At 38.2% G+C, this 14962-nt stretch overlaps 2 protein-coding genes across 4 annotated transcripts in view; one reads left to right on the top strand and one right to left on the bottom strand.

Moving 5' to 3' along the window:
- Entpd1 (ectonucleoside triphosphate diphosphohydrolase 1) overlaps window positions 1–11148 on the bottom strand; it is a 166583-nt gene extending 155435 nt beyond the window's left edge. Inside the window, exon 1 of the mRNA XM_004838561.3 lies at window positions 10939–11148. Coding sequence (XP_004838618.2) covers window positions 10939–11083 — 145 coding nt within the window. The 5' untranslated portion in view covers window positions 11084–11148. The remainder of the gene's footprint in view (window positions 1–10938) is intronic.
- Window positions 11149–11256: 108 nt separating this feature from the next.
- Tctn3 (tectonic family member 3) overlaps window positions 11257–14962 on the top strand; it is a 41784-nt gene continuing 38078 nt past the window's right edge. Inside the window, exons 1-3 of one of the 3 annotated variants that reach the window (XM_004838557.4) lie at window positions 11257–11599; window positions 11759–11882; window positions 12181–12299. In XM_004838557.4, the coding sequence (XP_004838614.1) occupies window positions 11341–11599; window positions 11759–11882; window positions 12181–12299 (502 nt within the window). In that variant the 5' untranslated portion in view covers window positions 11257–11340. The remainder of the gene's footprint in view (window positions 11600–11758; window positions 11883–12180; window positions 12300–14962) is intronic. The other 2 variants (XM_004838558.4, XM_087185000.1) reach the window with 2 other exon arrangements.

Raw genomic sequence — 14962 nt, 5'->3', positions numbered from 1 at the left:
CATGTTAAAACTGCCATCTGCATGACACATGTGAATATATTTTATTCTCCTTCGTCAAAATTAACTTCCATACTTTAATATTTTTAAAAATTGAGATTCTGTAGTACGGAGATTCATACACATAAGAGAAGTAATATGAATAATCTTTATATCAACTATACCAAAAGACAATAAAGAAAAAACTAAGTTTTCTAACATTTTTTAAAGAGCTAAAATTTGAAAATAAGAAAAAGCAATTTAGGACTGGGGATTTAGCTCAGTGGTTTCTGCCGCCTTCTGCGCAAGCACAGGGACCCGAGTTCGATCCCCAGTACCAAAAAAACAAACAAAAAAAGAAAAAAAGAAAAGAAAAAGCAATTTAGATGATCCTGAAACATTTCTTATCATTCTACCCTGAAATTACTTCAACCAACACTCTTATGCCAACACTAACAAATTCAGGCATGACTTAACACTGATTGAGAGTTGCAACTGGAATTCTAAATTCTGAAATCTTAAATGGTCTCTGACCATATTTACATCAGAAATGTTATTTCTATTACATGTCTTTCTAGACATGTAATCCTGAAATAAAAGATATATTCCTGACATAAAGAATTCAACAAAACAGCCTTTGCTATATTTCTTAAATACTTAATGTACATCTAACATGTCATATTCACTGTTTTATGCAAGAAGATATACCAGTAAACAAAATAGACACAATACTTTATAGATCTTACATTCTGATAAATACATACAAATGAATAACCTGAACTTGGCCTTTCTGATGGAAATTATTAATAGGAGACATAAATGTTTAAGACAAAGCACAGATATGGATATCTCTCATGGCAGTTCATCACCCAATCACATATGTTTGAGAAAATTTATAAAATACATACCTTTAGGTACTGACTTCAAAATATTAGAAAATTAAGATCTTGTCTAAGAAAGAAAAAAAAGATCTTGTCTAAGAAGGTGAGCAAGGTCAGGTGACCTAAAACATATCAGCCTAAGTGATTCACTTGGAAAAGTAGTTATTAACTAGATTTTAAGTAATGTGCTAGATTTTAAATAATGCTTAAGAGCCCTTAATTTATATTTCCAAACCAAATAACTGAAATAATCCAGATATCAGAACTATGGAGACAGGAAAACATTCGGTTTAGAGACTGTGATTTTGCTCTAGAGCCCAATACAATATAATGATACTGCCCAATACAATAGCTACTAGTCGGCAGAAGAGAATAAGCTTCCAAGCCACCATACCACAGTCCTCAGCCCAAAGGATCAGAGCTGCCACCAGCGCAGAGGAGGTGAACATTCCAGACCGCAGTACCACTGCCCCAAGCACAGAAAAGGTGAGCCGCCACGCCCTCCCACACCCCGTTGAAATGAGAAGACACGTAAACAAGTCTCAAAACCAGACTTCCAGATCACCTAAAGCAACCCCAAAGGGAAATGAGATGAAACAATCTGTTTCTCAACCACCTGGACTCCCTGAACTGGCAACAAAATAGGATCTGGAAAAAAAGAAATCAGAAATAATTTATCAGATAACAGCAGAGATTGTGCCCATAGTGCAAGATATGATTAATAAATCTAGAGAAGACACAGATAAAAAAATAGAGGAGCTGAGGAACATGATGGAATCCCAACATAGGAAACAAATAGAATCCATAAAACAGATGCAAACAGATTTCCAGGAGATTAAAAACTCCACTGAAAGTCTACACAGCAGAATGAGCCGATGTGATGACAGAATTTCAGATATAGAAGATAAGACTGCAATTAGTGACTAGGAAAAGAAAAATTGCTTTAAAATAGTAAGGGATCATAAGAAATTAATCCAGCAGCTGCTAGACGATGCAAAGAAAACTAACATCACAGTGACTGGAGTCAAGGAAGAAACAAGAGAGAGTGCAGACAACATAAAAAAACTTCACAGAAATGATGGCAGAAAACTTCCCAAGCAGGGGAAAAGAACTTGACATAAAGATAAGTGAAGCATACAGGACTCCAACTAGCCTTCAACAAAAAAAAAAAATCTACACATAGGCATATAATAGTTAAGATCCCAGAAACCCAACAGAAGAACAAACTTCTACAAGCAGTTAGAGAAAAGAAACAAATCACATACAAAGGAAAGCCCATCAGAATCACAGCAGACTTCTCAACACATACCTTCAAGGCAAGAAGAGCTTACAGTGATGTATTTCAACCCCTAAAGGAAAACAGCCTCCAACCCAGATTGAAGTGCCCTGCAAAACTACCTTTCAAAATTGATGGAGAAAGAACACACTTTATGACAAAGAGCACCTTAGGAAATTCATGGATATCAAACCAGCACTCTAAAAAGTTTTATACAAAACCTGGGAAAAGACAATGAGGATCACAACCTCAGGAAGCCCAACAGAATGAATCCATCAGGCATGACAAGAAATGAAATGCAGAGGGGGAGAATTCAACAAAAAGAAAAACTCATGACAATGATAAGTCAATATGTATAAGTTATTAACCATCAATGTTAATGGTCTCAATTCACCAATCAAAAGAAATAGACTGGCAGAATGGGTCAAGAAGCAAGATCCAACAATATACTGCATACAAGAAACACACTTAATTCAAAAAGAAACTCATACACCAAAAGTTAAAGGGTGGAAAACAATACTCCATGCGATGGGAACCCAGAAAAAAGCAGGAGTACCTATCCTCTTTGCAGACCAAGTGGATTTGAAACCAACACTGATTAAGAGAGACAAAGAAGGACACTACATCATTGTAAAGGGAAGAATCCAAGAGAAAGAGATGACAATCATAAATATATATGCACCAAACACTAGTGCGCCCAACTATATAAAACAAATACTAACGGACATGAAAAATCAAATAAGCACTAATACAATAGTGTAGTAGTAGTAGGGGACCTCAATACCCCACTGTCACAAAGAGATAGATCAACTAGACAAAAAATAAGCAATGAAATATGAGAACTCAACTGAACTCTTCAACAAATGAACTTAACAGATGTTTACAGAGTCTTCCACCCCACAAAATCAGAATACACATTCTTGTCAGCTGCACATGGGTCATTCTCTAAAACAGACCACAAACTCCCTCATAGAACATGTTTAAGTAAATGCAAAGGAACTGTCATTATCCCCTGTATATTATCAGACCATAGTGTGATGAAATTGGAGATCAATAGCAAAAGAAACTGCAAGAATTTCATAAACACATAGAAATTGAGCAACACACTTCTGAATAACCAATGGGTCACAGAGGAAATTAAAGAAGAAATCAGACAGTTCCTTCAATTAAATGACAATGACAATACAACATATCGGAACTATGGGACACAATGAAACCAGTCTTATGAGGGAAATTGATAGCAGTGAATACTCATATTAGGAAAACAGAGTGAGCCCAATTAAACAACCTGATGCTGAACATCAAGTGTCTAGAAAAAGAAGAGCGGGACAAACCCAAATGTCATACAGGGAGGAAATTATAAAGATCAGAGGAGAAATCAATGCAATGGAGACTAAGAGAACGATAAAAAAAAAGATCAATGAAGCCAAGAGTTGGTTCTCCGAAAGTATAAACAAAATAGGCAAACCCTTAGCCAGCCTTATCAGAAAAAGGAAAGAAAAGGCCCAAATCCATGCAATTAGGAATGAAAAAGATGAAATTACAATGAACCCAGCAGAAAACCAGAGGATCATCAATATCTATTTCATGAACCCATATGCCAATAAGATGGACAACACAGAAGAAATGGACAGATTCCTAGATACATATGAATTGCCAAAGTCGAACGAACAAGACCTAAAAATTCTAAACAATCCAATATCAATCAAGGAATTTGAAAACATAATTAAAAACGTACCAAGAAAAGCCCACATCCTGATGGCTTCACTGCTGAATTCTACAAGACATTTAGAGAGGAACTACTGCCACTGCTGTTTAAACTCTTCAATGAAATTGAAAGGGAAGCATTACTCCCAAATTCATTCCTGGAAGCATCACCTTGATCCCCAAAGCACAGAAAGACCCAATCGAAAAAGAGGCCAACCTCACTAATGAACATAGATCCAAAAATCCTTAATAAGATACTGGCAAATAGAATGCAAAGATCATCAAGAAGATCATGGACCCTGACCAAGGGGGATTCATCCCAAGGATGCAGGGATGGTTCAACATATGCAAATCAATCAGTGTAATACACTATAGAGCAAAGGACAAGAACCATATGCTCATCTCAATAGATGCAGAAAAAGCATTTGACAAAATCCAACACACATTTATGATAAAAACTCTACAAAACATTGGAATAGACGGTCTCTACCTCAATCTGATAAAAGCCATCTATGAAAAACCAACAGCCAATATCATACTAAATGGTCAAAAACTGAAATCCTTCACATTAAAATCAGGAACAAGTCAAGGATGTCCACTATCACCACTCCTGTTCAATATAGTCTAGGAAACATTAGCCACAGAAATTAGATAAGAGAAAGAAATAAAAGGAATAAAGATAGGAAAAGAAGAACTCAAATTGTCATTATTAGCAGATGGCATGATACTCTATATAGAAGACCCCAAGAACTCCACCAAAAGCCTTCTAGGCTTAATAACCAAATTCAGTAAAGCAGCTGGATACAAGGTCAACACACAAAAATCAATAGCTTTCCTCTACACGAACAACAGACTCACTGAGAGAGAACTAGGACAAATAGTTCCTTTCATAATAGCATCCAAAAAACTGAAATACCTAGAATCAACCTAACAAAAGAAATCAAAGACCTCTTCTCTAAAAAGTATAGCACTCTGAAAAGAGAGATTGAAGATGGTATCAGAAAATGGAAGGACATCCCTTGCTCCTGGGTAGGTAGAATCAACATAGTGTAAATGGCCATACTTCCAAAACTGCTATATACATTCAAGGCAATCCCAATTAAGATCCCAGCAGCATACTTCATGGACCTTGAGAAAACAATCCAAAAATTCATTTGGAACAAGAAGAGACCCAGAATAGCAAAAGCAATTCTAGGTAACAGAGACATGGCAGGGGGTATCACAATCCCCAACTTGAAACTACACTACAAAGCTACTGTGATAAAAACTGCATGGTACTGGCAAAGAAACAAACTTGAGGACCAGTGGAACAGATTAGAAGATGCAGAAACAACTCTAGACACACTCAGCCACCTCATCTTCGACAAAGGAGCAAAACACCCTCACTGGAGAAAAGATAGCCTCTTTAGTAAATGGTGCTGGAAAAATTGGGTTTTGGCTTTCCAAAGATTAAAACTAGATCAATATCTCTCACCATGCAGTAAACTAAAATCAAAATGGAAACAGAAATGTTGAACCAGCTGGAACAGAGGTTAGGTAGAACTCTTGAAGACATTGGTGTAGGAAAACATTTTATGAACAAAACCTCAGTTGCCCATGAACTAGCACAAACAATCAACAAGTGAGGCCCTTGTAACCTTTGCTGCCTTGTGCAGGCCATGTTGTTTCTCCTCTGCAATGCTTGTTTGCCACCCCAGACTTGGAGCCAGCTAATTATGGACTGAAACCTCTACAAAGTGTAAGTCAAATAAACCCCTTCCCCTTTAGCTTTTGGTGCCAGGTATTTTGTCTCAGCAATGAAAGAAAAGTAGCTTACACAGTACCCTAAAAGCTTTTACTCTAAAATCAGGAGCAAAACAAGGATGACCACTAATTACTACTCACTCCTATTCAATATAGTTCTGGAAACATTAACCAGTGCAATTAAACAAGAAAAAGAATTTTAAAAGATATGGATAGGAAAGGAAGGAGTTAAATTATCATTATTTGCAGATGACATGACTATGTAGAAGACATCAAAAACTCCACCAAAATAACTCCTAGAATTAATAACCAAATTCAGTAGCACAGCAAAATAAAAAGTTAACTAACACACACACACAAAGCATTTCTGTACACCAAGTACAAATTCACCAAGAGAAAAACACCTTTCACAACAGTATCAAGAAAAACGAAATACTTAAGAATTAACCTAACCAAGGAAGTGAAAGACCTCTACAATGAAAACTATAGTACTCTGAAAAAAGAAGAAATCAGAAAATAAAAAGATATCCCCTGTTCCTGAATAGGCAGGATCAATATTGTCAAAATAGCCATATTTCTAAAACTTTTATAGAGATTTGATGCAATCCCAATCAAAATAACAAGAGCATTCTGCAAAGAACTAGAGAAAACAATCCTAAATTCATATAGAACCACAAGAGACCTAGAATAGCAAAAACAATTCTGGGCAACAAGGGCAAAAAAGGGGACATCACAATCCCAGACTTCAAGTTATACTACAAAACTACAGTAATAAAAACAACATGGTATTAACAAAAGAAAAAAAAAGACTTGTGGATCAATGGAACAGAATAGAGGATGCAGAAACAATTCATGGTACACTCTGCTACTTTATCTTTGACAAAGGGTCCAAATACTTTCACTGGAGGAAAGATAATTTCTTTAATAAATGGTGCTGGGAAAACTGGATATGCACTTGCCAAACATTGAATCTACAGGTACTTCCGGAAAGATGATGGAGCAGTAAACAGCAACAAATCAACCTCTCTGAGATTTGGAATCCAGATGCTGCAACATAACAAATTGGGGAAGAAAAGAAGGAGGGAGTTGGATACCCAGGATTCAGGAAGTATTAGAAGGAAAAAGTGAAGCCCATAGAGAAAGTGAAGAGACAGACCTCAAGGAAGAAAAAGGAGGTGTCAAACTGCACTTTCTCCCCATCTACTGGCTCACAGCATGAGAGAAGAGGCTCAAATCTACACAGATACAGTGAGGGCAGGTGACTCTAGAGGCCTCCAGGGAGAAATCCACCAATGGAATAGAGCAATAGATCCTGTGAGCTACAACACCTGGTGAGTGACCCCAGTCCAAGTGTCTGCTGTGTGCCCTGGAGAGGGTGCTTGGCCAGATACCATTTTAGAGGGGGGCCAACTGGATCCAGGACTCAGAGCACCCCTTGGTTGGCTTCATCTCAGGGCTCTGAGTGACTGACTGAGGGACAACTGTGAGAGATGTTCAGGGTCAGAGAGCTGAGGTCAGGCTGGCAGGAGAGACCTAGAGTGTTGTAGGCTGAACAACTCAGGCTCCAGCCCCACAATCAGAGGCCAAAATGAGCCTGAACTGTGGTGGAGTTGAGAACACTGGAATCAACATCCGGAAATATTGGTACTTTAGGATTGCTGGGATTATGCAGCACCCTCCCCTAATCCTACTGCAGAATCCAGCACAGATCTGGGCTCTGTCTGCCACCTTTGTCTATCAGAGACAGCAGAGACATGCCCTGAATTGGACACAACCACAAAACTGTAGACACCAGAAGATAACCACGGGCTTGAAATCACACAAAAATCACGTTTTTCTCTGTTTTTTTTTTTCTTGATTGTTTCTTTTTTTTTTTCATTTGTGTGAACATTGTTATTAGGGTTTTTGTTTTGTTCTTGTTTTTGTTTTTTCATTCTTTCTTTTCCTCCTGTCTTCCTCAGCAGTTTCCCAAAGCTTAGATAATCTTATTGTCATTCAGATGTCTAATCTCTTCTTTTATTTCTCCATTTTTTCCTCATATCCCTTTTAAGTTTTCTTCCTTAAGGGTAAAATCATTCTACTGAGGGGATATTTAATCTATGTAATTTTCTGATTTGTTTTACTTTTTTTATATAATTATAAATCTTGTACCTATGGTTAAAGATCACAAATTAAGAGTTATCACAATTTGTCATTTTCTAGACTGTGCTTGATGCTATTGTTATTATTGATTGTACTACTTTAGCAAAGGTGACATAGTTGTTGTGATCAGTTGTTCTTCCTTATATGCCAGTACTGAGATTGTCTGGAAGTCATAAAGAATATCACGGTCCAGTACCAAAGAACTGGGTGCAAGGCCATATAGGCAGCAACTTTGATCCCTAATAAATTAAAGAGGCATGATCTTGGGACAGACTCAAAAGCAAAAGCCAGTTACATCTAGAAGACATCTCTGAAAAGTAGTCATTTCCTAAAGAGGTCTCCATACTAGTAATAAAGCTACCTATCATAAGCAATTTACAATCATCAATGCAGAAAACAATAAAAATAGAAAATGAGAAAACATGGAAGCAAGATGCAACATCAGACCTCCAGCTTGCCCAAGGCAAATCCAGGGGGCATTGAGGTAGAAGAATCCAAAAGCTACCCAGTTGAATTTTCTGAAATGGTAGCAGTGCAAGTAACTAAGTAGAAGAATGAGTCTTTAGGAAAAAACAAATCCGAAATAATGTCACAGATAACTAAAGAGATAATGACCATAATAGAGGACATGGTTAGCAAATCTAGAGTAAATACAAATAAAAAATAGGAGAGTTTAGGAAACTGATATAAACCATGAATGCACAACATAGGAAAAAACTGGATTCCACCAAACAAATTCAAATGGACACCCAGGAGATTAACAATTCCATTGAAAGAATATGAAGCACAGTCAAGCAACGTGAAAACAGAATATCAGATTAGAAGACAAGTTTGCAGCTAGTGATCATTAAGTGAAAAACTTCTTTAAAATAGTAATGGAAGATGAAAAATCAATCCAGCAGCTGCTAGATGGTGCAAAGGAGAATAACGTAAGATTAATCAGAATCAATGAAAAATCAGAAGATAGTAAAAAGCACATAAAAAATTGTTCACAGAAGTAATGGCAGGAAACTTCCCAAGCATAGAAAAAGAATTTAACATACAAATAAGTGAGGCATATAGAACTGTGTTGGGAGCAATGCTACACAATTCTAGGGAAAAATCATTTGAGTAGGCCTAGTTCTCCTGCCTACAGCCCTGCCAGGACATTCCAGACATAATTGCATTTTGGCCTCTGGTCACAACTGAGACCTCAGTGATCCCGGGATGCTGTAATCTCCAGGACAAGACCACACCTGCGGGAGACTCCAGGGAGGAACCAAATCTTTATCTGCATAGTTCCTCATTGTTCTTAGATTTCCACTGCCCCCCAGCCTTTTGTTACACCTTGTTTATCCCAATGTGAACTACTGAACTCTATATTTCACTTGTTACATTTGTTTCCCCATGTACTGAATAAAAGGTGCTGCAAGCTAGGGGGGCTTTCGTCTTTGCCGCCCAGAGCAACACTGATCAGACCCAAAAACAAACAAACAAAAAAAAACAAGTGAGATCTCTTCTTATTAAAAAGCTTCTGGACATCAAGAGAAACCACCAACAGAATGAAGAGACAACCCACAATGTGGGAAAAAATTTTCACCTGCTGTTCCTCAGACAAAGTTCTACTATCTAGAATCTATAAAGAACTTAAAAAAATCAGACCTCCCAAATTTAAAGACCCAATCCAAAAATGGGTCCCTGAAATGAACAGACATTTCTCAGACAAAGAAGTAGAAATAGCAAATAAACATATGAAAAAATGTTCAACATCACTGGTCATTCGAGAGATGCAAATGAAAACAATGCTGAGATTCCACCTCACCCCAGAAAGAATGGCTGCTATCATGAAATCAACCAATAACAAATGCCGATGGGGCTGTGGAAAAAGAGGAACACTGGTCCACTGCTGGTGCCAGTGGAAACTGGTGCAAGCACTGTGCAGATCAGTATGGAGATACCTCAAAGAACTAGGACTGGAAGTCCCATTTGACCCAGCTATTCCCCTGCTGGGTAGCTTCCCCAAAGAATTAAAAGAATCATACCACAGTGATATATGTGCACCCATGTTTATAGCAATGCAATTTGTAATAGCCAAAACTTGGAAGCAGCCCAATTGTCCATCAACTGGAGACTGGATAAAGAAAATGTGGGTTTTTTTATAAAATGGAGTACTTCTCAGCCATAAAAAAATCAGAAATTAGAGACATTTATAGCTAAATGGATGCACATTGAGGCAATACTCTTAAGTGAAATAAATAGGACACACGTGTGTAAATACTGAATAGTTTCTCTAGTGTGAGAAACTGAAAGTGTAAATAAGGACTAAAAGGTATAACAGATGATGTGAAATAGGAAAAAAAGGGGCAAAGGGGAAGGGGAAGTGGGAGGGGTAGGGGAAAGGAAAGAAGGGAATGGAATTAATGAGAAAATGAAAAAATGGAAACAAAGTCTTTCTAAAAAGAGAGGGGTGGAGGGGTTCAAGGGAGGGCAGGGGAATGGGGAAGAAATAAGAACCAAGAGAGATTATGTAAAGGTGCAAATTTCTAAGGATGAATGTCATTATACTGTATACCTAAAATGTACCAATACAACTAATTTTAAAAAAATAATAGCTACTAGTCACCTGGGGTTATTTAACTTTGAATTAAAATGTAAAATTAATTTAGCTCCTTAGTCACATAGGCATATTTCAAGTGTGGAATCGCCACATATGCCTATGGACAGTGCAGATACAGCCTGGTTGGTTTCAAGGATGCAGAAAATTTGACTGAATATTTCTGTTTTACAGACTTGTTAAGAGGCTTGCTACTTTGCAGAAAGCAAAAGCATTCTAAAGAGTTTTATGATTTACCTCTATAATGGCAAAATATTAGTGTTTTCTCCATCAGTTGCTATTTCTATTCCTGCATTTTATTTTCTTCTCATCTAGAAAATGCTTCTTCGTTCTTAACTTTCTCTTTCTTCCCACTTTTCCCTACTCTATTTCCTTATTCCTAATCTCCTTCTCTATCTTAAAGTAATATTCAATCCACCTTTAACAATACGATGTATTTATTTAAGTTTTGAACAGAAATTTCTCAATATTAAAATTTAAGAAGCACTACTCTTAACGTTATTTCCCAAAAATATTATATTTAGGGGCGACATTTTTAAGGTATGTGACTATAAAAACCTTTTAACGTTTATATTTTCCTCCCTAAGATCATTATCCTTCCAATAGAAACAGTTTCTCACCATAGAAATCCGGAGTCAAAAAGATCTGCAATTCTAGTTCCGGCCTCTCGGTCTTTCCTGCCCCGAGGAAAGACTCACTCCTCTGGGCCCTGATGTCTGCGAGAGACTCAAGGTTGTGGTCGGTCCGCCGAACTCCTGCTGTCATCTAGCGGGGAGATGCAGCAAGGCTCCGTAGCTTGCGGCGGTTGCCAGGTGATGGAGGCAGTGCGTGGCCAGGCCTAAGGACGTTGAGATAGCTGTAACAACCCTGCTTCTTATTGGTCAAAGATCTCTCCCGCGATCGCCAGGAGCCAATGAAGAGATGTTTAACGTCAGACGTTGTGCTACTCCACCCACCCATTCTCTAGCAGCGTCTGGACCCGCGCAGTTAGACGTCGGACCCTCCAGGGCCCCAACTGCCTCATGTCCACCTCGCAGTTTGTGCTGCTGCTGGTGTTCTTCCTGATGCTCCCCGAGGGCACCAGTCCTCAGCCCTCTTCCTTCCCATCAGAGGCAGCGTCCACCTCTTCAGTCCTGAAACCAGTGACGCAGGGAGGGACTCTGCAATCCTCCGCAGTGGGGCCTGCAACTACCCAGGACGTCCCTGGGCTCTCTACGGTGGGCTCTACTCTTGTGACCCCTTTGGTGCCGGAGAATAGTAAGACTGTGGACCTCTTTCCAGGTGAGGGCAAGGTTGCGAGATGGGAGCTATTGATTTCAGATCTGAAATTCTGTGAAAAAAGTTGACTTGCCATAAAGCAAAAACGGAAGAAAAGTTTCATAGTACTTGGAAGTGTTTGGGAATCCTCATCGCACTTTACTTTTTCTTGTACTTTCATAGTCTTATCGACATGTATTTGTGATTTGACTCTTGGTGTCTGCGATCTAAACTGCTGCTGCGACAGAGACTGCCATCTTCTCCATCCGAGGACAGTTTTCTCCTTCTGCCTTCCGGGCAGCGTAAGGTGAACTAGGTTGCTCAGTTTGAATCCTGAAGGGGATTAGGGCCTACAATGGATATATTTGGAAGTACCAGAAGTTAGCTTTAATACTTCTTAACTTAACCTCCACTTTTAGATTGCCCCCTTGATTTTTTCCAGGTGTGACTTTCATTTGATTCTTTAGAACAGGGCATCCAGTAGACGTTGGGTGTTGCACTGTAGCTTCCCAAGGAGCTTGTCTTTGGCATGTGACATCAGTAGAACACTGTTCTTTAGACCTACATTTGTCTCCTAAATATATCCTCATCCATTTTCCTCACAGATCTTCAAGTTGGATGTGTGTAGACAACTCTCTTATCTTCAGGAGTAATTCCCCATTTCCTTCCAGAGTTTTCATGGATTCAAATGGCATCAGGCAATTTTGTGTACACGTGAACAACTGTGAGTAGAAATGTGTTAGCTCTTATTATTTTGTATGTTATTGAGAAATGGCTTTGTCTTTAGCCATTTCATTTCTAAACTTTTCGTTTTTGTTCTTTGAATCTCTATCACCCTTTTTCTTTCTATCCCCTTGTCTGCTCACTCATACCCCCAACCCCTTAGATAACATTTGCAATTTCTTAGGCCCTACAGGCTGTGGAGCAGATGACTCATATAGAACTCTCTTTCTTTCTTTATTCGATTTTATTTAATTTTTTTTTTTTTTTTGTACCAGGGATCAAACTGGGGACCTTGCACTTGCACGCAGGCGGCGGAACCACTGAGCTAAATCCCCAGCCCTAGAACTTTAATTTCAGTATTTTTAATCATCCCTCTCAGTTAATCACAGACTATCTCCCATACTTGTTACAGTCTCCATGACAGCACTCATTGAGTTCCCAGTGTCTGACACATCGTAGGCACTAAATAATGAATGTTTTTGACAAATGAGTCTATGCCAACCTTGGTTTTGTTTTTTTTTTTGATGAAGCAATAGGGTAGGGAAAGGAACATTAGCCTAGGATTTTAGTCCTGACATTTTCTTACAAGCTGCAGAGACTTGAGCAAATTTCTTATTTCTAAGCTCATTTTTCCAAATATAATATGAGAAATTTATATCATTGGCCTGGATGTGAAAGTGTTCTGTAACTGTAGAGTGCAGTAAAGATACACAGTGGTTATTTTGGGGGTATTTTAATGGATTTAGAAATTTGCTAGTGGTAACTATACCATTTCTAAAGATACAAAGTTAATGTATCTTTTAAAAATGTCTATCAAGCAATGTCCCCACGCAAAATAAATGTAATTGTCTCTTAAATCCTGAAGGTCAATGAACTGATTTATCTGATTTTAGAAAAGAAATTGCAAAAATATATTGTTCTCAGAAAATTGGCTTGGGAAGACTTGAATTTGAAAACAGTTATCAGGAGTCCCATGATCATTTAGATTGTCACGGGTTTTTTGGGTTTTTTTGGTACCAGGGATTGAATTCGGATCCTTGTGCTTGCACAGCAGGCGATGAAACCACTGAGCTAAATCCCTGGCCCAATCATTTAGATTGTAAGAAGTAAAAGGATAAAGGGAGCAAGGTGAATTTATTTCCTTTTTTTGTTTTGTTTTGTTTTGGTTTTTTTGTAGTGCTAGGAAATTATCCCAGGGCTTTGTACATGTTAGGCAAGTGCTCTACCACTGTGCTATATATACCTCTGCCCCCATGAATCCTTCATTTTAAGCATGCCCTTTCCTTTCCAAATTTTCTATTGCTATCTAAATTCCAGTCCTATGAGCATGTTGTAGGGCCATTACTATAACATACAACTGGTGCTTCCTTTTTGTAATCTCCCTTCCTGCTTCCCGTACTATCCTGCACACAGATCCTGGACCGTCGGTTCCCCAACAACACCTGAGAAATGTGGCTATTTCTATTAGTAATAGTGGATCATTATATCAAAGAACTTTCCTTGAATGAGGCTGAAGAGTGGATTCATGTTTAGTATGAAAAAGGCAGTTCCAAATCTCTGATGGCCAAGAATGGGTATGATTAGCAATTTGTAATGAAAAAAAAATCTTGATAATGCTCCTATTTGGTCCACACCAGATGAGTTCCTGATACAAGATGGTATTGTTTCTGTAGGAATATGTTTGTTTGTTTGTTTGTTTTTTGGTACCAGGGATCGAACTCAGGACTTCATGCTTGCCAGACAGGCGCTATGCCACTGAGCTAAATCCCTGGCCCTATTTCTATAGGAATATGATAAAGTTACAGAAAATATGTGATCTTTTCTCCTCAATCTTTCCTTTTCCTCTAAACTTCAACTGACCAATAATATGGATTAATTTGACTAAAAAGTCAAATAATTGAGATGTGATTATGGAGGATAAAGGTCAAGTTTATTTAATGTGGACTCCTCATTAGCTTTTAGTGACTCAGGTATGGTTACCTTTTTGACTCTGTCCAAGTGACCATAATTATATGAAGGAAAGGAGCATGGAACATGTTTATGCTATGTTCTTTTTTCAGGTTAGCAGACAATTTGGAGTAGTAAAGCAGAGTGCTATCTATCATCTGCTGTCCTACATCTCTCTCTTGGTTGTGATGTGCTTGCTGTAAAGAAATGGCTGCAGGGCCAGGGATTTAGCTCAGTGGTTCCGCCACCTGCCTCCCAAACACAAGGTCCTGACTTCAATCCCTGGTACCAAAAAAGATAAATAAATAAGAAATGGATGCAGGCACTTGGATAGATCTATAGAAAGTATAAAATTGGTAGAGAAAATACCTTTTTTGGATATCTGAAATCTTGACTGTAGAAATTTATGAGGGAACATAAATAACACCAATTAATCTATATGTAGTGGTACCTCAGTTCACAAGTGCTTTTGTTTGCAGTTTGGTTTGCAAACAGAATTATTTGACAAAATTTTGTTTTCGTTTGCAAACTCTGCCTCAGGTGACAAACATGACCATGGCTATCTTTCTCACACAAACCCAAACATGGCCTCTTTTCCAAAATCGTAGAGCAAAATTAAGTTTGTGAAGCAAGTTACCACTGAGAGCTGGATATATTAGTACACTATAGAACTAGTTAGTTGAAGTGTAGAGGAAACAGGAAGATTAGGAAGAAAAG

Source organism: Heterocephalus glaber, unplaced genomic scaffold (genome assembly GCF_053883595.1).
Source record: "Heterocephalus glaber isolate CG9 unplaced genomic scaffold, H.glaber_assembly_v1.0 deba00001497, whole genome shotgun sequence".
Classification (NCBI taxonomy): domain Eukaryota; kingdom Metazoa; phylum Chordata; class Mammalia; order Rodentia; family Bathyergidae; genus Heterocephalus; species Heterocephalus glaber.
The sequence above is the reverse complement of the archived record's forward strand: the minus strand, read 5'-3'. Positions and strand labels throughout refer to the sequence as shown.